The 22,231-nt window shown below is 37.5% G+C and overlaps 2 protein-coding genes and 1 long non-coding RNA gene across 7 annotated transcripts; 2 read left to right on the forward strand and 1 right to left on the reverse strand.

Annotated features, from left to right (window-relative positions):
• Window positions 1-744: 744 nt before the first annotated feature.
• LOC103704426 (protein YIPF6 homolog) lies at window positions 745-7,385 on the forward strand. The gene is made up of 3 exons (XM_039131857.1): window positions 745-1,460; window positions 6,637-6,711; window positions 6,806-7,385. Exons 1-3 carry the CDS (start codon window positions 924-926, stop codon window positions 7,064-7,066), a joined length of 873 nt encoding a protein of 290 aa, XP_038987785.1. The 5' UTR covers window positions 745-923; the 3' UTR covers window positions 7,067-7,385.
• A 2,709-nt stretch (window positions 7,386-10,094) lies between these two features.
• LOC103704365 (acidic leucine-rich nuclear phosphoprotein 32 family member B-like) lies at window positions 10,095-10,839 on the forward strand. Its single transcript, XM_017842073.3, has one exon. It carries the CDS (start codon window positions 10,311-10,313, stop codon window positions 10,659-10,661), a length of 351 nt encoding a protein of 116 aa, XP_017697562.2. The 5' UTR covers window positions 10,095-10,310; the 3' UTR covers window positions 10,662-10,839.
• Window positions 10,840-13,608: 2,769 nt separating this feature from the next.
• Window positions 13,609-21,292, reverse strand: LOC103704366. Of its 5 annotated transcripts, none has more exons than XR_603607.4 (4): window positions 20,657-21,292; window positions 15,302-15,645; window positions 14,190-15,221; window positions 13,609-14,113 (listed from the first exon to the last, which is right to left on the reverse strand). It is a non-coding gene; the product is annotated as an uncharacterized LOC103704366 (long non-coding RNA). The 5 variants fall into 5 exon arrangements; XR_005514066.1 differs by having other exon boundaries at window positions 14,190-14,984; window positions 15,066-15,221; window positions 15,302-21,292; XR_005514067.1 differs by having other exon boundaries at window positions 14,190-14,416; window positions 14,531-15,221; window positions 15,302-21,292.
• Window positions 21,293-22,231: the final 939 nt, after the last annotated feature.

Here is a 22,231-nt window from a genome sequence, read left to right on the forward strand (position 1 = left end):
AAATAATAATATACAAAAAAAAATTTGATTTGGGTCTGAATTTGGGCTCTATTTTGAGCCTTCTTTAGGCTTGGGCTCAGGCCGGGCCTGGCTCAAAAAACCAATAAGCTCTATATTTAAGCCTAAATCCAATTTAAACTCTTTCTAACCTAGTCCGAAACTCCGATCGAAGTTGGCTCAGCCCGATAGGCCTTGAGCCAGCCCAAGCCTATTTCGAACCCTAAATCGATTTGCTTAGAGAGAATAGAGAGAGAATATCAAGAGGTAGAGGATTTGATGGCTTTGAACGAGACCTCCGATCAAGAACAACAATAGAGTCATCTTCAAGCAATAATCTCCTACATTGCAAATTGATTGTATGTGCCTAACACTAATTGCTTACATAAAACAAATTTTGTTCTTGAATCACACCATGAATGAGTAGATGATACGGTCTTTCACGGAAAACTGAAATGCCAATTGCTAGCCCTCTCAAAACTCACTTCACCCCGCTAAGCACATATTCGTCAGAACGATCAGCGGACGAAGAGTAGTTTATTTGGCCACGCCGATAGCACTCTCCTCCTCAAGAACGCTACGCGAACGACAAATCGACGAATGGACGGCCGACACCATTTCTAACCTTCTCTTCTCTTCCCTGTGGCCCCACCTTTGTAGCTCTCAGCTGTTAAAAATTTAGTAAAAATAAGTAAATTATTCCACGCTCGTCAACACGCGCCTGTGAAACCCAACAAAACAAAACAAAACAAATCGCCAATGGCTTCCTCCCTCCTCTAACCTCCATCTCCTCCACCCTCCCCCTCTCTCTCTTCCTCACGAGAGCGAATAAGAAACCCTAATCACCAATCCTTCCCTCCCTCGCTTTCTCTTCTCGTCCAAGTCCTCGCCGGATCCGTCTTTGGCGCCACCGATCGCCGCCGCGGATGGCGAAGATGTCCCACGGCGACACCATTCCCCTCCACCCCTCCTCCCAGTCCGACATCGACGAGATCGAGAACCTCATGATCGCCGGCCCCGCCAACGTCCTCCCCGCCCGCCCCCCAAGCCCTCCCCGCGCCTCCATCCCAGTCTCCTCCTCCCCCTTCCTCCCCTCCAACCTCCCCCCTCCTCCCCCCTCTGCGCCCGCCGCCGCCTACCACAAGGCCCCCATCTCCGCCTCCCCGCCAGACGCCGCCTACCACAAGGCCCCGATCTCCGCCTCCCCACCAGCCGCCGAGACTTCCCGCGGCGGCATCGCCGCCGATGGCTTCGGCTCGCTGCCCAATACGCTGACGGAGCCGGTCTGGGACACCGTCAAGCGGGATCTGTCGCGGATCGTGAGCAATCTGAAATTGGTCGTGTTCCCCAACCCCTACCGGGAGGATCCGGGAAAGGCGCTCCGGGATTGGGATCTCTGGGGGCCCTTCTTCTTCATCGTCTTCCTCGGGCTCACTCTTTCTTGGTCGGCGTCCTTGAAGAAGGTCGGATCTCGTTTCCCTTTCCATCGTCTTGATTGTTGTTTTTGTCTTATCGTGATCTTCGGTTAGATCTTGTTGTTGAAACATAAAGAACACTTGGGTGATGAGTTACATAGAATGCAAATAGGAATCAAGGATAATTGGACTTTAATGGAAGGAAATTGGGCAGACGAAGCATGGAATGTAAGATTTAGGTTCAAACTGGTACCCATGGAATTAAATCAAAGTTAGTGCAATGGTCTTTGTCCTTGAAAGAATAAACTTTATGTTTTGAAAGTTAACAGATGACTGGAATTCCAAATAAATTATACAAATTCAGGTGCAGTGATATCAGGGTAGTGATGGTAGGTTCCAGGAGTAAGAGGATGATTCTAAGCTATGGTGGATCTGGTACCCTGCGGTCAATATTTCAGAGAAAGAACAATGTTACCAGTGAAACAAGGGACCTACACTGAGGCAGAGCCGATGGACTGCAGAAGATAATAATGACATTTGTTACAATGACATCTTGGTCATGCTTGTTTGATAAATCTGATATACTGGTTAATCTTATTTTTATAGATTAAACAATCTCTATTTACTTCCCATATTCTTTTAATAACTGATCATCTTCTTTGTGTCATAGACTTCCATGTCCTTCATTACTTGATCATTTGTGTTATTAAGTTTTTTAAAATCATATAAACCATGGGAAGAACTGGAGTTGAATATAAATGGGCAAACATAAGTTATAGGTTGGTTAGAGTTTGAAGCATCTTGGCTTGCCTTTTATACAAGTTTTAATAATCTACCTGCATTTTGACTTGCTTAAGTGTTCATAATTAAAAACTTAGTATCTTGGTTGGTTCTGGCTGAATATTCTTTCGTACTCGTAGTCTATTTTTTCTTATAGGACTAATTTCAAGATTTTTTTTTGGCCGTAATTGTCGGGCGGTGGGGGAGAAGGGGCAATGTGAAATGGGTTAATTATAGCTTATTCGATTTTTTTATCTAGTATTGGAAAGCATAGCTAATTTTACTTAAAACTAACGTTTTTGCAATTTAAATTAACTATTGGGTGCTGTCCAAAATTTATTGTTCATACTCTACATGCATTGTTGTTAGAGAGTTGATAAAAGATATCACTAAAAGTTAGTATGATATGGTTTTCATGTCGCCTTTTTTGGTTAACAGAAGAAAATCAACACAACTAAGGCTTTCAAAGCCATATTCTTAGGCATCAGTTTCAGCCCTATTACAAACTCTATAGCAAGCTATCAGCAAGGGTTTGGCCAAAACCAGAACCTTTTGGTTTTGGAGTTTTAAGTGAACCTCCAAATCGTTGTCCTTAAACACCAACATTAAACAGCAGTCATTCTAGAGCTTCATTATACAATAAGTTGAGTTTTTCTTTTAAGCTCAAGAATTCATTTGGTTTGGAGGAGTGTTCTAGCATATATGTTACTCAACAAATTATCAATCAAGAAACTAATAGATCATCCATATTAAATAGGCATTGGTAGATGGACTAAAGGAACTATGAACAAGTAATTGATCAATCATTGATCTATCTTTTGGGGGTAGAGGGAATATCTCTTTTTGATGTTGCAACCTTACAATCTTTTTCTTGGGGGAGAGAGGGAGGAAAGCCTATCCGAATCGTGATTTCCTACATCCAAATCTTAGAGATGCACCATTCAGGACTCGTACTTAGATCATTTGGTTGCTAAGCAGAGAGGTGTGACTATTGGGGCAAGCCTCATAGTGTTAGATGAAACTTTGGGTTTAGAATTTAATTAGGGATTTTGCAAGAAATGCCACTGTTCTTTTTCACAAAAATAGGTCATCTTTTTTTATGCGTAGAAACAATCCATTTTATGCTAAAATTGGGCTATTGTTTGCCTTCCCTTCCTTCGTGACTATTTTGAGAATATTTTTGCTTGTGCACTAGCCTTTATTAAGTTTGCATTTGTGCATCTATGAGCTAGTTGTGTAAGTATGTTATCAATGTTATATTTTATTATATAATTTGTATAATAAATTGGGCTAGGTTGGGTTGAAAAAAATCTTAAGCCAAGTCTAGCTTGATGTCATACCGAGTACCTGGCCTAACCTATCAAATGGATAATCGTAGCCCAAGCCCATCAAAATTTGGCCAGATCAAGCTAGGTCAAATGGGCCAGGTTGATTTTGCACAGGTCTAATCACAACTGTGAAGTCCTCCGGCAAAACTACGAATCCATATTCACCCTTTTGTGTGCATTCAATAGTCATAAATTTAGTTGAGTCAAGATAAGGTATATTAATGGCTCAGAATCGCATAGGTTCCTCTGGATTCAGGTTAATATGGTCTATCTATAGGGATGAGTCCATCCGTAAAACATTGGAAAAAGGTAATAAAATTTCAGTATGCGATATATTTGGTTTCTTTCCTTTCCCCACATGGGATTGTATGCTTATATCTAGTATGTCTTGAGCTTGAGGAATCACCCCTTAGATTGCAGGTTCAATCAAATTCATCACCTCCCTCTCTCTTTTCCGAATTATGATCTATGTTCATAATAATACTTTTCGTAGATTCAAACATAAAGGCAGGGGCGGCTCAATATATTCTGGGGCCTAAGGCGAATCCAATGAACGAGGCCTCTTTTTTTTTAATAATAATTTTTTTAATAAATATAAAATACTTAAAAAATATATAAAAATAGATAGCCAGCTCCCTTCCATCAAGGGGGAAGACTCGTAGCCAGCTCCAGATCCCATTTTATATGGGGCCTTTGCTTCCTTTTGGTCAGCCTCCCGGGGGCTTTCCATTGACCCGGGGCCTTAGGCGACCGCCTCGGTCGCCTAGGGCTCGGGCCGGCCTTGCATAAAGGATTCATCTAGATTACAGTGTTGGCAAGATCGCCGATGATGGGAATTTTGTTAGAATGATTAAATTAAAAAAATTGCTTCTCTATTACAATTTTGTTATTACATTTGTCATTTCCCCAACTATAGCGGCATTCATCCTGAAGCAAGAAAGCCATGAATCTTGCAGAAATTGGTTCTTTGTATGGTAAGCATGTTCTTGTGGTCTTTAAATGTACCTACTTGTTGTTATACAACTTCAGTGTGGAGCCTGAGATCAGGGATTAGTAATTGGAGGAATAGTATATTAGGAATAATTAGGGGTCAAAAAAAAGATTTTTCTTTGGGTTGAGGAAAGGGAGGGATTTACCTCCCTCCCAACCACCTAGGTGTATGCAGGATTGGAATCCAGGTCATTGGGTACCACAGCCTGATGACTTCGCCAACTGCACTAAACACCAGAAAAGATGGGGCGGGGTCAGGGATTTGTTGTCCTCAACTTGCATTATGACAAATCATGGCATTCAAGAAGGCTAGAAAACATTTTAGAAGAATCATCATGTTTAAATCAATAGAAAATGAGTTAAAACTGGTCATCGTGATTAAGATAGATGACTTAAGGGATCTTTGTGGGATTTACAATGAATCAGGCAGATAGAAAAATGTAAGAAGGAAAATGCTGGATATCGATGGATAAGTTGGGTCACAGCATACCTTGATTCTTTGTATAGTCAAACTGGTTTCTCAAAAGAAATTCTTTTTAGGGAGTCTTTTGATAAGTGAATAAAACATGACAGGGCTAGCTGTACATCTTTGTTAAACACAATGAGAGTATTATGTGTATTGCAAAATGAGTTAATATTTCAACTTCATAGATTTATTTCTCGAACTGAGTTTTGATTCGATAGTTCCCTAGCCTTCCATGTTTGACTTATTTACATGTTTTCTGCATCATTAACCATGCAGCACTTTCTCTTTTAATTTCTTTTTGGATCCATATTTTCATATGTATCGTAATTCATAGGAATATGCTATGGTGTTCATTTATAAAAAAAATCTAGGCTTATCATATTGCCTAGTACCAAGTGCCTTTATATGCACAGTTTTCTGTTCTTATTTTATGTTCATGCACACGGAGAGAATCAAATTGCTTTTGAATGGAAGATTATCAGCAGTGGTTCTGTTCGTATTTTAAATGTCTTGCTAAGTGCAATAATTTCTTCTTTCTCAAGAAGCTTGTATTCTTAATAATTAAAGTAGCTAATTCAATTATTCAAGTAGTGGACTGTCTCACCGCTCTGGAGGTGATTATTTTGAAAATTAAGATGTTTATATCATGTGTCAAGGTGGTTGAGGTTGATATGGTGAGGCTCTTAATTGTTCTTGTGCATGTGAAGGTGCCTAGGCTTTGGATATTCCCATTGTGTTTATTAATGAGGCTTTATCACGATCATCTTAGAGGCAGTAGTCAATAATTTTGGGCATCAAAAAATGAATCTGTTTTCATTTCCTAGACTGTTTTGTTTTTTATTTTTAAATGATGAAATTATCATCCTTGTTTTTCTCGTTCTTTTTGGCTTTTGTAGATAGAAACCTCTTCCTTAGTACTTTCTTCCTCCTGTTATTGTTACATATCACTTGACCAATTGGAAGATACTCTGATATTGTCTAAGAAAATGAAAACATAAGATCTACATCTTGGAATTAGCATTTCAATAATTGCATATACTTATATATGTCGATCTCTCTCGTTGAACAAGTTACATATACATATAAAATGACTTGTATTATATATACATACATACATTACATACATATATATATATATATATATATATAGAGAGAGAGAGAGAGAGAGAGAGATGGCTGCACTCTAGTGGATCTCTGCTCAAATCTGAGATTTGATCAAGTGTAAATCGGACAATGGGGGTTCCACATGTATAATCCAAGCCATTGGATGTGATCTACTATTACCAAATTGCTTACGCATCAAAAATCATGTCATTTGGGGATTCTAGTTCGTGTATCAAGTGGTCGAAAAATATGTATTGTTTCATATTATTTAAACTAATCAATTTTTTGACTACTTGATGCATAGGTTAGGAATTCCAAATCACATAATTTTTAGTGTGTAAGCAGTTTAGAGATAGCAGATTACATCAAATGGTTTGGATTATCAATATGAGACTTCCATTGTCCAATCTAGACCTGACCAGATCTAAATGGAGATCTGCTCGAGCGAAGCCATCTCTCTCTCTCTCTCTCTCTATGCATATATATGAACGATTTGATAGTTTCATACAATGACTCACCTTCCCTTTTTTTTCTTTTTTCCTTTTTTTTGCTGCAGTCTGAAGTATTTGCTGTTGCATTTGCTGTCCTTGCAGCTGGTGCTATTATTCTCACATTAAACGTTCTACTTCTGGTAAGCAGCTTTATCATATAGAACTCGCTTATGCTATTCTGCAGCCTAATCTTGTATGCAACCTCTTCATGATATTTTTGATTTACAATTACAGGGCGGGCACATAATATTCTTCCAGAGTCTGAGTCTTCTTGGATACTGTCTTTTTCCTCTGGACGTTGGAGCTGTCATTTGCATGCTGAAGGACAATGTCATAATCAAGATAATTGTGGTGTCTATAGCATTGGCATGGAGCTCATGGGCAGCATACCCATTTATGAGTGCAGCTGTTAATCCAAGACGGAAGGCCTTGGCTCTGTATCCTGTTTTCCTCATGTATATCTCTGTTGGCTTTTTAATCATTGCAATAGATTAAGGAGTCGATCTGTCATCACTTTGCGATTTTCGTAGGCTGCGAACCCCTTTTTCATTTAGTCACCAAGACATATACAAGTATAGATAGACATTTTGTTGTACTGGCCTCTTTGGTCTTGTTTTGTAGTTGTTAGAGAATTGTACGCACTTCTTGGCTTAAAGTTGGAAAATGCTGGTTGCTGCTGGCTTTGTATCTTCGAGGGTTCCATATTGTAGGTCCGGAGTCTCACACCTGGCCACAAGAATCAAGATGCCTGTATATTTTCATTTGGTTAAAACCAAAGAACTTGTGCGAAATGACACTGAATGTTTTGTCTTCCCACGGAAATGCAATATATATATATATATATATATATATATATATATATATATATATATATATATATATATATATATATATATATATATATATTTTATTTGGATAAATAAATTATTGTCATCTTCCAGATTTTGTTCTATCACTGTTTATGTCCAGACTAATCCTTTTTGGTTATATGAATGTCAGCTTTTCAACGTGTCCAATTATTTCATTTCTCATCAATTTATCACTTCAGCATCATATAACTAGTGCCAAATCTCTGTTATATGCTTGATACCATGACCATACTGCATATACTAAATCAATTCTCTGACTATTCTGATATCACTTTAGTAACCTAGCTGTCTTGTACCAGCTTTTCGCCCTTTATCATTCTCAATGATGCAAAGTCTAATGCTTTCTGACTTCCTGTCAGGTGATATTAGGCCTTGTGGTAATCTTTTCTAAATCAATGCAAGCCTCCTTCCAAACATAATTCTGTTTTGGTCATGCATATTTTATTTGAAATAGAGGGTGTATAAGGTTGTTTCATTATGACCCGCACACTCTTTGTATGTGGGAGTAAGCCAGTGTATATCCGACCGTTTCTAGAATCTGCACCTGCAAGAGCCTCGTGCCCCCGGCTGCTCTTTTATGTTTTATTTGAAACAGCAGAAAAAAAAAACCTTGTGTTTAATATTAATTGGTTTAAATTCATGTAAGTACTAAATTATGGTTTGTGAATATATTTTTGTCATACAGCCGTGTTTCTTTTTTACTTTTCTCTTTTCTTTAGGTGGAATAAGTAGGTGGGGTAAGGGATACTTGTCATGAAACCTCTAACCTCAGTGTATGACTAATCACTATATTGCTCATGTATATGCTTCAAAATAAGTCAATGTATAGCATAGAAGATTTTGTTGATATTATTGGCAATCTGATATTGATAGCAGAGAAAATTTGGTGAAGTGGTTCATATATGGTCCAAGGGCTGAATACTGCCGCCTCTCTTCACCCAAGTCATCTTGTGCGCAGCATTTCCGATTTTGAACTTTGAACTACATGGGAGGTCTCTAAATTAAGAACATTTTTGCGCAGCATTTCACATTGCACTATTAAACATTTTTGCGAAAATTTTTGATAGGCTTCTCTCTTTTGCTTGCTTTAACCTTATGTCTTCCAATGCTTGCTGCTTTATTTTACTTTTGGAGTCATGCTCCATGCTCCAGGAATAATTCTTTTGCTACGTGGCGCAGGGGGATTGGTACATTTCATGAGATTTATTGCTGAACGATGGAAAGATCAATTAATTGTAAAATTACTAAATTAACAGATATTTGAACTTTTTAGTGCATATGGTGGGTGCTCCAGAGCTTTTTTCCTTACTTTTGTATATATGATGCGAGAGGCAGTGGTTGGTGCAGAGCCATTTAGACGATGTATCAATCACTTAATCTTTGACCCAAGAGTTTCATGCAGAACAAATTTGAACAAAGACTCGATTTTCTGCTGTCTTTTGAGTCATCAAGTCCGTTGTTTGACTAGGACCGAAACAGTTTGGTGGTCGCAACTTTTCCGAGTATCAAAATTCTGGCATCTAGTGTCACGAGAATAGCAAATCATCAGCACGAAGTGCCCAGAGAATTTATTGAATGAGGAAAAACAGGAACAGCTAGTTACAAAGAAAGCAGCAAAAGAAAGAAGGTAATCCTACAGGGTTTAGTAATCCTAGAGAAGGAACGTAATTTGGTGGCATTGTTGGTTGTAGTTGCACTAGTTTTCGACTCGAGCCATTCACTATTGTGATGGTTTGTTTGGTTGACTCAATGACATCAAGAGGATGCGATCGAAGACTCTTGGAATGAAGAAATTTATACATACATACACACATACATATATATGTATGTCTTTCTTTTCTACGCACTCAAGCTTGGTCGGATTAACCATGAATTTGTTTAAGAGTTGATACATGTCTCCAAGTAAACATACGAATTTTTGATGTCAAGCAGGGCAGGTGAGATCGTGTAAGCAATTACACCACAAACGTGCCATAAGTGTCAATGGTACGTCAACAAGATTCCAGCCCATGACTTTCTGGAAAACCTCTTCCTCTGCTAATATAAGATATGCTTTTAATGTAACTTGATAAAAAGAAAAAGGTTCTCATTGACCTCAAGACTCAGCTCAGTAACGTTAAAATAATCATCAACAGAGTTTACAGAATGATCGAGCGTAATCTCCTGTCCACAGCTTGACCGAGTCAGAGTCGGAATTTTCAAACACACGTCATTCCGCAGAAAGAAGGTAATACCATCTGCGAAACAACGGAAATCGGTAATTTTCATCAAACAAATAATTCAAGCATCATATATGCGGGTTTTTTGGCACAAGCAAAATATTCCAGAGCCAAGCCGTACGAAGTGAAACTCCCCGGATGGTGTTGAACTCCACTTTGACCGATTTCTGAGGATGTGGGAACAGATAGATTTCATCCACTTACACGTCACGATAGCTCAAGCAAAAGAGTAGAGAGAGAATCCAACCAAAAAAAAAAAAAAAGTAGAGAGCGAGAGAGAGAGAGAGCTAAGCGATCAGATATATCTATTAGATACGTAGATGTAGATAGTTTGAAAGAGAATATGAGAAAGGCAAGAAGAGGAGACCCGGGGGAGTCTTCCTACCACCTTCATCTCGTCCACTCGCCAATTTCTTCTTTAAATTCTCTCTCTCTCTCTCAAAACGCGGTCTACCACGGCCAAAACCTCCTATATTTAAACACCAAAGGAATCCAACCTTCCCTCTCTCTCTCTCCCCAAAACTTGGACGAGGAAGGGGAGGAGAAAGGAAGGCACCTTCTCCTTCTTCCCAAAGTAGCCTTGCATTTCTTCCAAACTCTTCTCTCTCTTCTTCCTCTCTACTAATACATGCAAAGACGTGTATAGGACGGATGGAGGAGGGGCTGACAGAGCCGGACAAGGAAGCAGCGCAACAGCTGGTTCATCTGAGTGGAGGAGATGAGGAAGGAGAGAGCAAAGGATTAGAAGACAGTGATCACCAGAAGAAGAAGAAGAAGAAGAAGAAGACGGAAGAGAATGAAGAGGAGGGGAAGGAGATGAGAGCTGAGATCTCAGAAAGAGGAAAGGAGGAAGAGGAGGAGGACGAGCACCGGCCGAAGAAAAGGAAGCGGTTTCGGTCCTTGGCATCTATTTACGAGGCGACCAAACCGATAAGCAATGACCATCATGGCAGTAGGAAGAAGCGCAGGCAAAGAGGAAAGGAAAAAGGATTAGGAGATTAGAGAGGAGGTGCAGGTGAGGGTATATATGATCGTTTTTAGTTATGATGTAGTTAATGTTTAGATGGTGAGAATGATGAAAACTTACGAAGGACAAGAAAATTTTGGAGTTTTTCGTGGGTCGATCTAGTTTCTGGCATTTTTCCTTTTAATGATAGCAAGGATAAAAATATTCATTATAGTCTGGATTTGGATCTCATATCTCCTTTCCTTCATTATTATATTGTTGACTATGATAGCGATAACATAGATGATGATCAAACTGACAATGGCGAGATTTTTTTAGTTGATGATGCACAAGTTTGCTTCTTGTCGGACACTGTTTCTTCTACTCAATTGTCATTCTTGCGTTTGTCTCCTGAGATGAGAATTATAAGGATGATGATTACAATGACAATGACACATCCAAACTCTTATGCACTACTTCGATTCTTGTGTTGCCCATGTCTTCTTCTATTCATGTTTTTTCTACCTTTATAATTTGTCCTTTCCTACATTTGATAAAATGAAAGAAGAGAGAGAAACCCACTATTTTTTTTATTTAGTATCATTAGAATTTCTTATTTACAGGTGAAATGCCTGAAAGGAATAAAAAATCGTGATTGGGAAAAGTCATAATAGCAAAAGCCATTGGAATTTATATTTCACCAATCCACATGCTAAATTCACTCAACTTTTCTTGCTTATCTAAACAATCCTCATTCAAATGTCCCTTGGCTCCATCAATATTTCAATGAGAGAATGAATAAACCCTCCATGAAACCCTCTATGTTGTAAAAGAGATGTCGACATTATATGTGAATATTCTCCAGCATTTTATTAGACCATGACCATCCAGCCTTGTCCCAACTATTTGGGCGGCCGGCTTCTATAGAATTTAAACTTGGAAGCCAAATGTCACAGGTCAGTCTCTAAGGTTCAGTTATAGAAGATTTTCCTGATCTTCTGGTAAGAGTCTTCAGTTTAGTTTCCCTATCTCAATGTATCCAAGGTAGCACTAACTAGTATACTAATACCCGTTAATTGATTTTCTTTTGCAAGTTTGAAGGTGATGATTGATTATATGAATTTTAAAGCCAAAAAGCAAGACTACCTAACTATGGTGGAGATTCAAGAAATCTTTAAATTTCGTTCCGCGAGAACTTCAAGAGGTGATGCTTCAATATGGAGAAATCCTACGATAAATCAGCAATCCATGGAGACCACGGTTTCATCGGCGGCGCATTCGGACTACTGTGTATCCAATTGCCACTTGCAATTTTAGATATACCAATAGAATATAAATTGGATTTAAGTAGACCACATTATTATGCAGATTCTTCATCATTGGTAAAAATATTATTATGACTCTCGAATCTTGATGACTAGCAAATAAATAGATACAAACATAGATGGATGGATATATATATATAGAGAGAGAGAGAGAGAGAGTTCAACATGAAACTTCTTTTTTTTTTCTTTGAAGAAATATGGAGCCCTAATTTATTGGTAACAAATGTGGAGAGGTTAGGGGAGAGATGTTACAAAAGGTATACGAATTACATGGACAGGGAGGCCAAACTATTTGGAGACAGTCTTGTGGTTGTCAGAAGGCATGTAGAACCTTAAACAGAACAGAAGAAGCTAAGGTCTTTTTCAAGAAAATCCTGGCATTCATTTCGTACCCCATAAGAGCCATGAACACCTGATCCCATCCTTTTCTCGAGGTAGATTTCCTACTCCTACAGGAAGTCTAAAAGGCCGGAAGGTTATGAGGCAGGCCCCAATACAATGGTACCGTTTGGGCGAAAGGGCATCTGAGAAAGAGGTGAGAGAGTCTCCGAATGGAGGACAACCAGAGCTAATCCTCCATCCTCTAAGAAGTTCGACATGAAACATTAGTCAACAAATCAAATCAGCCATGCAAAAATGATTAGGTGACTGCATAGCTAGAAATCACTCATTGCTTAAGAGTTGGCTGTCAACAGGCTAAAAGGTTGTTTCATCATGGTGCCAGCAAGTTTCAAATCTTGGGCAACCACTATTCTTCTCCTACTTTGTTGGTAATGTTGAAGAAACGCAGAAAGTTACTACTGATAGATTTGAGAAGAACATATCATGAATCAGCTCCCATCCTGCTCGGTAGTGAAAGGTGTTTAATTCTCATTTGAAAGCCATTAGCTGCTCGAAAGAAGTAAACATTGAAAGGCAGAATGGTGAGATCCCAGATGTGGCATCAAGACAGGTCTCTGTATTGCCGGCTCTCTCACACAAACCAAGGCTCGAGAGTCTAACCCTGATTTTATATTAATAGTATTTTTGCATTCTCAAATTATTCGTCGATTCTTGGATTGGCCAGATTACTCCCCAAATTATTCATGTAACAAGTTCATCAAGAATTATTTGATAAATCATAAACTTCATGATATAATCACCAAGTATTAATGATCTATTCAAACAAGACTACAAATTACAAATATAATGCGTTTTGTTGTTGTCCATGGTAGGTTTTGCAATTGTTTGCTGTTGTTTCTCTCCTCTTATTGTTTTTAATATGAATAGTGTATAAAATATATCAATATCTTTCCAATTTTTTATGTTCTAAAATTACTTTCTAAATATCTGGTAATCTAAATTCCTTTCAAACTTTTGCTCTTGTATTTTTGCATTTTTTCAGCTTTTGAATCCTCCTCCATTCGTGAGTCGATCCCAAACATTGAATTTTTTTTCCAATATACATGATTTTCACATTTATGACACTGCTAAGCCACCTCCTTATAGGGCATAGGGCAAGAGAGAGAGAAACCTCCTGAAATCCTAAATGACCATCTGATAGTTTCTTTTCATCTCTTCAGAGGAAGCATGCCACATGAAGAGTGCAAGGAGATGGAACCCTTCTCCCAAATTGTCAATTTTCCTAGTGACCACGTCCTCCAACCCAAGCCAGTAACTTACAGGTCAAGATTCAAGCTATCAAGAGAATGGAATCAAATTAAAATCAGCAGCTTTTCGCTCCCTATTTATAGCCAAAGTGCTCATCCATATGCATGCGATACTTAGGAAAGGTACAAGGATATTGTAAGCTCTTTCCACAGAAGGGAGAGGACCAAGATTATCCTACGCTCATGAAGCTTACATTTGTATCAACTTCTTCAAAATAAGCTGATAAACACAGGCATCCATGAACATCCTTACATGGCAACAGCTGACAAAGTATGGAGAGCCTGCCAAGAGAGGAAGAGAACATCTGAAATCAATCAAAATACTGAAGCTCACAGCTGGGCAACTGAACCCAACAATACTCATCTCAACAACCCAGTGATCTAACAACTGAGAAGATGCATTGATTGTTGGAGGATGAGCAGAAATTTTGTCTATTCCCATGAAGAGTTTTGATCATACTTGCAGTACCAATTGTAACAAAATGGTAATCATTGGTTACAAATCAAATGAAAGTTCAAACTGTGCCATCTTTCCTGCAGAACAGAAATTTACAATTAGTGTTAACCGATATGGAACGACAACAGTTACAAAGGAACAGCATTGCCTAACCTTGAGTAATGTTTAGCTCTCCAGCCAATGACCGGCTAGCTCAACCATAAGAACATTCCGTTTCAATTCAACCCTTCTGTAGAAAAGTCATGCCAACCTCAACAAATTAAAGTGGTTGGAGGGGCCATCTTCATGACAGGCATGTCTTGCCCTCAGATTCATTTGCACGTCACATTTTGAGACCTCAAAGAACTAGGAAACTATGTGATGATGTTATCCTTGACCTTCTGTGTCTTGTATTTCCATGCAAAATCAAATTATAGAACAAGATCAAAATCAAAAAAGAACTTGCTGAGGCAAAAATTTTGTCACATTTATATGAAGAGAAATTGAACTTTTACATGAAACGGTTAGCATGTCTTCACACAAAGACTTCTCTTAACACCTGTGGTCCTCAAGAACGTGTTGATTATATGCGGTGATTATATTCTAAAAGATCACTAAAGACTGATGTCTTTGGTCGCTGCCTTCAACTACATCATCCTGCTAAGACCTTTGCTCTTCAAGAAAGTGTTGATTCTATTCCTCCTTAAAGATAAATAGGGCCTGCACATACAACTCATTATCAATGTCTCTCACGAGATTAAGCTCTTCCAGGCATTCATCAAGTAGGCTCAACTTTTCATCTTTAGCCTCTTCTCTTGATATTCGTCTCTTTGAGGCTTATGTGATTTCCCTCAAGGCTAATAATGCATCATTGACATCGAGACTTCCTACTATTTCCTCTTGAGGTATTTGAAGGTGAAGCTCGATGGGTGTTGACATTTTCTGTTTCAGGAATATCTTGAGGCACCCCTGCATGTACATCAGTAGATGTAGCTATGGGATCACTAGACGTTTGTGGGGTATCCACAAAAGAGTTCAATGTCCCATTACCTTGACCCAAGTTGCCATTTGTGTCCATTTTTCAACATCACGAATCCTAGAAGGGGATGCATCGTTGCCTTTTGATGATGACGATCCACAAATAATCTCCAACTCCTTAAAAAAAGGAGCTCAACTCATCCAGTATGACTTTGTTTCAGGATTTTTCTGCAAGACATAATATTGCAAATATTTCAATTTGGTTATCGTACAAAATATTAAAACTTTCAAAAGGTTTAGAATCATACTGCAACATATTCATCCCATTCAGCATTATCTGCAATCGCCATTTGCATTTTATGATCCCAAGTAAAATCTACATAGTTCTTTATACCACTAACTACTCAAATTCCCTTTTATAAAATTTCAGACAATTTTTCAAATGATCAACATCATAATGCAGCATTGTACAATCACTGAAGCTATCCACCATGTCAAACCAGGCATCCCTTGTAAAGCCCGAACCTGCTTTCGCACCAATAAAATTTTCCTCTACCATCACCTCAACAAGCACTCGATCATGCTGTCTTGTCCGATATACTTGTGCTTGTTTTGTCCTTGTGACTTCCTTCTTTTACTGCTGTTCTCCATTCTATAGGTACAGATAAATAAATGGAATCAGCAATACCAGACTTAAGACACATGAATTGCAAATTAACAAATTAAAAGAGAAGGTAGCAGCTTAATCCTTATAGTGAATGCATGGTGATAAGTAGGTTTACAGTGTTAAAGAATCAAATGCCAAGTCCTGAAATACATCAATAACCATGGACGACATCTACAATGGATCACCCGTTGTAAGCAACATAGAAAATATAATGAAAAATATGGGGTATATAAAAAAAATACACTAACAGAAGAACTTAGAGAGTGTGTCTAATCAAAAGCATGAAGCCACAAAATTTGGAGAGAGAGTTCTTCAGTTGGCTTTATTTAGAAAACTGACACAGTCTTTCAGGCCTGGAATGGCTAACAAGTTACACAAAACTAGTTAACATAAAATGCTACAGAAAGCCATGATCGATTGCCATTATAATTTGCAAGCATGGGAAGCGAGCAATATTACAGTTATGTAGATCTGAAATTTAATTGAATCATATAATCATCAGAAATATACTCTAGAATCTCTCTTATAATGGTTCGTTCATGGTTTCAGGGATAATGGCCTCATACATATGAATTTTCATAGCATGGCGCAACCACGACTGGTCTAAAGCAGGCTGATGCAAGGAAGAGGAGGCCTCAAGAACATGTGACAATGCCAATAGTGAACAAAATTACAAGCAGAGAACCAAAACTGGTTGTTGACTAGATGACTTAGCATTTTAATTACGATATTTATCTTGTCAAAACTACAAGACCGAGCTCTGCATCTACTGGGCCAATAAAATGCCCCGTAATCCATGTTTTTTCCATTCATTCGGACTTACTTTTGTCAAGGTCATGACCCAGAGGTCATGATTGTGCTCCAAGAGTCAGAAAGAAGTAAAAACAATATGGACCTAGGAACCTTGGTAGCTAGAAGTAGAGATGTAAGAGAAGTGCATATATATCAAAATACGCATAGTAGAAATAGAGGTAGCAATCATAGTTTGACAACTATCTATAATGGCTGCAGAGAAATAAAGATGTGAATTGGTTTGAGCAAAATAAATATCATGTAAACCAATATGAAGATGAATGTGGACAAGGTAAACAGCAGAATTCTGGCCCTTGGGCTCGCATTGTTAGCAGGCCCATGACTTGATGGCTGTTTATCTTATAAATGGATCCTGATTTGCTCGCACATGAAACTATATATATATATGTTTCATATCCAAGAGCAAAAATAATATATTCAGTTCCGTTTTCATCGCTTCCTCAGGTTAACATGAAATTACTGCCCCCAGACAAGGCCAGTAACTAAATAATGCCAGGTTGGAGGCAAAGAAAGCTGAAGAGAATGGGGAAGGGAAAAAGAGATCAGAGTAGGAGGGAACAACTTTCCCTCCTAACTTATCTTGATATTCTAATTATTGATGGAAATCTGCAGAGTAGATTTGTTTGGGGCAAACAGAGAACTGGATCTCCAATAGATTGAAGGGGGCAAGGGTTGATGGTTGATGAAGGAACTTTCATCCTCGACAGTCTAATTGAAGCAGGTGCGGCAAAAAAGACACTGATATCCCACGACGACAAAGACAGAAGGGGAAAAGGAGGCACCATTATGCAGCTCGAAGCACTTGACTGCTGATCAAAGCTGTGTTGAGGAGGCCTTTTTACATATAATTAGGAGTACTCTCTCAGTTGCACGTGGGAGTTGCATAGAGAAGATGAGTTAGAAAGAGATGGAAAGAGAAAAAAGGGAAAAGAAAAGGTCGGCCAAGAGAAAGATGTCTGCTCCAACCTTCTGTTATGGATGAAAGGAATTGCGATATCAACAGAATACCTTAGACCATCTTGTTGATGGAATATCAGATGGGTTTGTTTTTTAATTATCTTATCCTCCCGAGACAGCATATCCCTTTAAAACTTACATTTCTCAGAAGACCACAATGGAATGCAGAATTGAATGCTATGACTGGGTAACAGGGTCGATATTGACATCAAAAGAGGCCCCAAAATTTTGAGAAAGATGAGAGAGCAATTTGCATGAAGCTCAAGTGGCGTTTGAATTTCAATATTTCAACTTGGATAACATATCGTCCCATGAGCAAAAGTAATAACAATCATACTCAATGCAGAAGTTACATATACATGGATGATGGGTCTTTATTACTACCATGTTTTTAATTGTTTGAATAATCATATAAGAAAGCATTACAAAGAAGAATGCTCTCCTTGTTTCAGACAGAAAACAAAAAAAGCAACCATTGAAGTAGAAGATAATCTCACAACCTACTGAGATCAGGGAATATAGAATGAAGCAAAATCGGCTCAGCAATCCATATTCGTATCTGCCAAAGTTTAACAGTCCCAAGTGATACTCTGGAAAAAGTCAGGTGTGTCAACACGTTCAAGCATATCCAAATTCTTCTACGGGCCTAATTCTATGACCTATCTCAACAAAAAAAAAATTGAGCCAGGCTAGACCTCACAATCAGCCCTCTGGCATCCTTTCATGAAGAAAACTTGAACACGAGGCAAAAAACACACATAAAACAATTTGATCAGATATCTCGGATGCTCCTTATCATTGATAGAGTCCAACTAGGACTATTCAAATCATGAGTTCCCTGGTTTTCTACCGATCTATTACAAGTATTAAGACATAAACACATGCAGAACATGGTCAATAAAGATCAACTGCCAAGGCCATTAGAAGTGCAACCAATTTTTGACAGAAGCAGATCGTAGCTTCAACTTCTATTACGAATTGAAAATGAATTAGATCAAAAAGTATGGGACATTTTTGCAGAACATGGTCAATAAAGATTGGGCATGCGAAAATATTGCTTTCAGTACCAACTATTGGTGGCCAGAGACACTTGTTCAGAAAAATCCTCCGACAATCAGCAGGAAAGGAAGGTGGTAGACAAAACACAAACACAAGAGACCTAAGAATTGTTAGAAAAAAATATTGACTTGAAGCAAAATGAAAAGTTTTACAATTGTTGCATCGAAATGAAAAGTTTTATAATTGATCCCTCTTTTTATTCAGCTTTTACCAGACCAAGCAAATAGCAACTTCCCAGACGGCACACATTCTTTTGCAATTGAACATTCACACCATCAATTAAGATGTCTATCAGATTCAATCACCTCCTATGCATGCATTATATGTGTTTGAACTTCAATGCATGGTTATGTGGTGTAAGCTTAGCAAGTCAGAAATCTCGTGTGGAGTGCTGTTCATTGCATTGAAAAATGCTGCACTAGCACAAGATCCTCATCATTCTAGTTTATATATTAAAAATTAGTGCTAGCTTACATACATGAATAGATGAAATGTGGAGTAAGCTTAGCTAGTCAGAAATCTCGTGTGGAGTGCTGCTCATTGCATTGAAAAATGCTGCATTAGCACAAGATCTTCATCAATCTAGCTTATATATTACAAAGTAGTGCTTGCTCACATGCATTAATAAATGATAACCATCTATACATCTAATGAACTTCACCCTGCAAACCCACTTCGTAGGGGTTCGCTAGCACCTCAAAAGGATTCCATGAAAGAGGATAAAAACTAGTCCAAGCACCATATAAATGAGTTTTATCTAGACCCACTTATGAATTATTTCAGAATTCAATAGAACAACATCGAGGAAGACTCCTTGTAAACAAAGAAACAAGCAAAGTAACCGCATGAAAATTATTATACAAAATTTTCCATATTAAATTTAAAAAGTTAGACTCATTTATGCAAATTAATTTAAATCATCTAATGCCCAACTTCATAATTTACATCGTGACCTCCAAATATTTCACTACAACTAGTTTCCTTGAAAACTCTGTATGAACGCCTCTCATAGTCCAACAGATGACATGTGGTCAGATGTGCAAATGCAATCCCAAAACCACTTGAACGAGAGAACTATTAAGCAAATCTTGCTCTGACAAAAGCATCATGCATACAAATAAATATGCAAGCCATCGTTGGTTAAGAAAAGCACCATTCAATTTTGAGGATCAAGATTGGATTAGACTAGAGACTTAACTACCTGAAAAATTCAAGCTTGGAATCAAGAAGTTCAATGTTAATTAATGAAAAAATAAATGTTTAAGAGTTAATGGTTAGCAAATATTTTTTGTTTTACATCGAATTAGATGGAGTGGAATAGCAAGCAAAAATATCTGGTACATATCTTATTCATTAAACTTCAAATCAACTTTTTAAAAAAAATCTTCCAATAATTGAAATAGGTCGATGAAAAAAGAATTATTTAGAAGGTCATTCGTCAAAATACTGACTCCACATCCCCTCAATGATTGTGACACACCCCTGCGGATGAGCAACAAGGCAAAGCTGTAGGCATTTGTCAGAAGGTGGCTTTCTAAGCACTGCTCTAGAACTATTCGCTAAAGATGCATGCTGGGCATAGATGCACATATGAGCTAAAGGGTGCCTGATGTGCTTTAAGCTGCACAACCTCACTACTGCAGGTACAGTGTATTAAAGGTAAACCACATGCATGTATATCTTAATTACAGAATTATTGGCTACAGTTAAAATCAAAAACCAAAAGTGATCAGAATACATTCTTCTGTTTTAGATAAACCTGATGAATTAAAAAGTAAAAAAAAAAAAAGAGTACTACTTTGTTTGTTAGCAAAAGAAAATTAACAAAAAGAGAGAATTTCTTTCTATAACACTCCATAAACAATCAAATCATTGGCTTCAGACCCACACACAGTCCCACGAACAATATTAGCATTAAACTACAGTTATAAAATCCTCATAAAGACAAATAAATAGAAAATCAAATAAAATCCATCATTAAATACTCGGAAAATGTCAGAAATCTCGTGTGGAAACCACCATTCATCGTATCCAAAGATGCTCTACAATCACAAGATCTTCATCACTCTATTCACACTGCTCAAAATAAAAATGATACCAATGCAAAGCATTTCATCACCAAACTCAAAAAAGGGAAGAAACAAAGAGGTGGCGAGAATCATATAACCTTGACATTGCTACGATTCGAGAAGAAGAGAAGAGGAATCGAGTCGATCTCAATAGCTCTCACAAACCCGACGCAAGAACTTTCCCTTGCTCGCTCGCTCGCTATATCCAGAGAGGTTGACGCACTATAATCCTCACAAGCTAAACCCTAGATTTTATCTCCAATCTTCATCATCCGCTGCGATCCCAACGATCGGATGGTTTATATGGTCACAGAAAGACGTCGAAAGACGAGAGAACAATCAAACCGAAACCAACTCATAAGAGTGAGAAGAAAATAGACATAAAATTTTAAAAAAAAGAAATAGGGGCGTCCGATGTTGATAGAACGGACACCGAGCGGCAGCCCGAGAAATGACGGCACCGATCGGTGTCCGAAGGCCGGCGCCTTTCGTGCTGGTCGCGAGCCCCTCGCCGAGCCCTCCTCCCCGCCGTCCGATCCATGATCTCCGGCGAGTTCCAGCAAACCCACTTACTCTATCCTCCCCTCGCTCAAGCGGGTCCTGGGAGGGCGGAGGAGATCGGCGGGGAGAGTTATGGTTAGGGTTAGGGTTAGGGTTTTGGAGGGCGCCCCGTTGTGCGAGCTTCGCGGACGGCGAACTCTGTGTTTTGTGGAGTACTCGTTGGGTTCGCAAAAATATTTTTCCTCCAGCACTGGAATAACAGTTTTAGGCCCTGTTTGGGAGAGCTGTTGGCAGTAGAGTAGAGCCGTTGAAAGTAGAGCTGTTATAAAAAGCAGTTTGTTGTTTGATAACTACATTCGTAATGTGCTGTGGTACTTTGTTTTGTGTTTGATAAACAAACTGAGAAAGTACTTTTATATGACAAAATTACCATAAAGGACATTGCATAGTATTATACAACACAACATAATAAAACATAACATAAATTAATACATAAATATACGATATAGTATAATATGATTGTAATATAAAATAATATTATGTTAATATAGCATAATAGTAATATAATTATTAGAGTAAATTAATATTTGATAATATAACATAATATTAAATTATTTAACATAACATATTAATGTATTATGATATAATGTAATATATATTATATTTATAATATAATACAATAATAAAAGTATAAAATATTATAATTATTAGTATAAATTAATTTCTCATAATATAACATAATATTAAATTATTTAAAATAACATATTAATGTATTATAATGTAATGTAATATAATACAATATTTATAGTATAATACAATAATAAAAGTATAAAATATTATAATTAATATTATAAATTAATTTTTCATAATATAACATAATATTAAATTATTTAAAATAACATATTAATGTATTATAATGTAATGTAATATAATACAATATTTATAGTATAATACAATAATAAAGGTATAAAATATTATAATTATTAGTATAAATTAATTTTTCATAATATAACATAATATTAAATTATTTAACACACCATATTAATGTATTATGATATAATATAATATGATATTATATTTATGGTATAATACAAAAATAAAGGTATAAAATATTATAATTATTAGTATAAATTAATTGTTCATAATATAACATAATATTAAATTATTTAACA

This window comes from Phoenix dactylifera, chromosome 1 (assembly GCF_009389715.1).
Source record: "Phoenix dactylifera cultivar Barhee BC4 chromosome 1, palm_55x_up_171113_PBpolish2nd_filt_p, whole genome shotgun sequence".
In the NCBI taxonomy this organism is placed as follows: domain Eukaryota; kingdom Viridiplantae; phylum Streptophyta; class Magnoliopsida; order Arecales; family Arecaceae; genus Phoenix; species Phoenix dactylifera.

Coding starts and splice junctions, on each gene's coding strand:
- LOC103704365 (XM_017842073.3), top strand. CDS start 10,311: ATGGAGGAGGGGCTGACAGAGCCGGACAAGGAAGCAGCGCAACAGCTG.
- LOC103704426 (XM_039131857.1), top strand. CDS start 924: ATGGCGAAGATGTCCCACGGCGACACCATTCCCCTCCACCCCTCCTCC. Junction 1,461..6,636: donor GGTCGGCGTCCTTGAAGAAG/GTCGGATCTCGT, acceptor TTTTTGCTGCAG/TCTGAAGTATTTGCTGTTGC. Junction 6,712..6,805: donor CATTAAACGTTCTACTTCTG/GTAAGCAGCTTT, acceptor TTACAATTACAG/GGCGGGCACATAATATTCTT.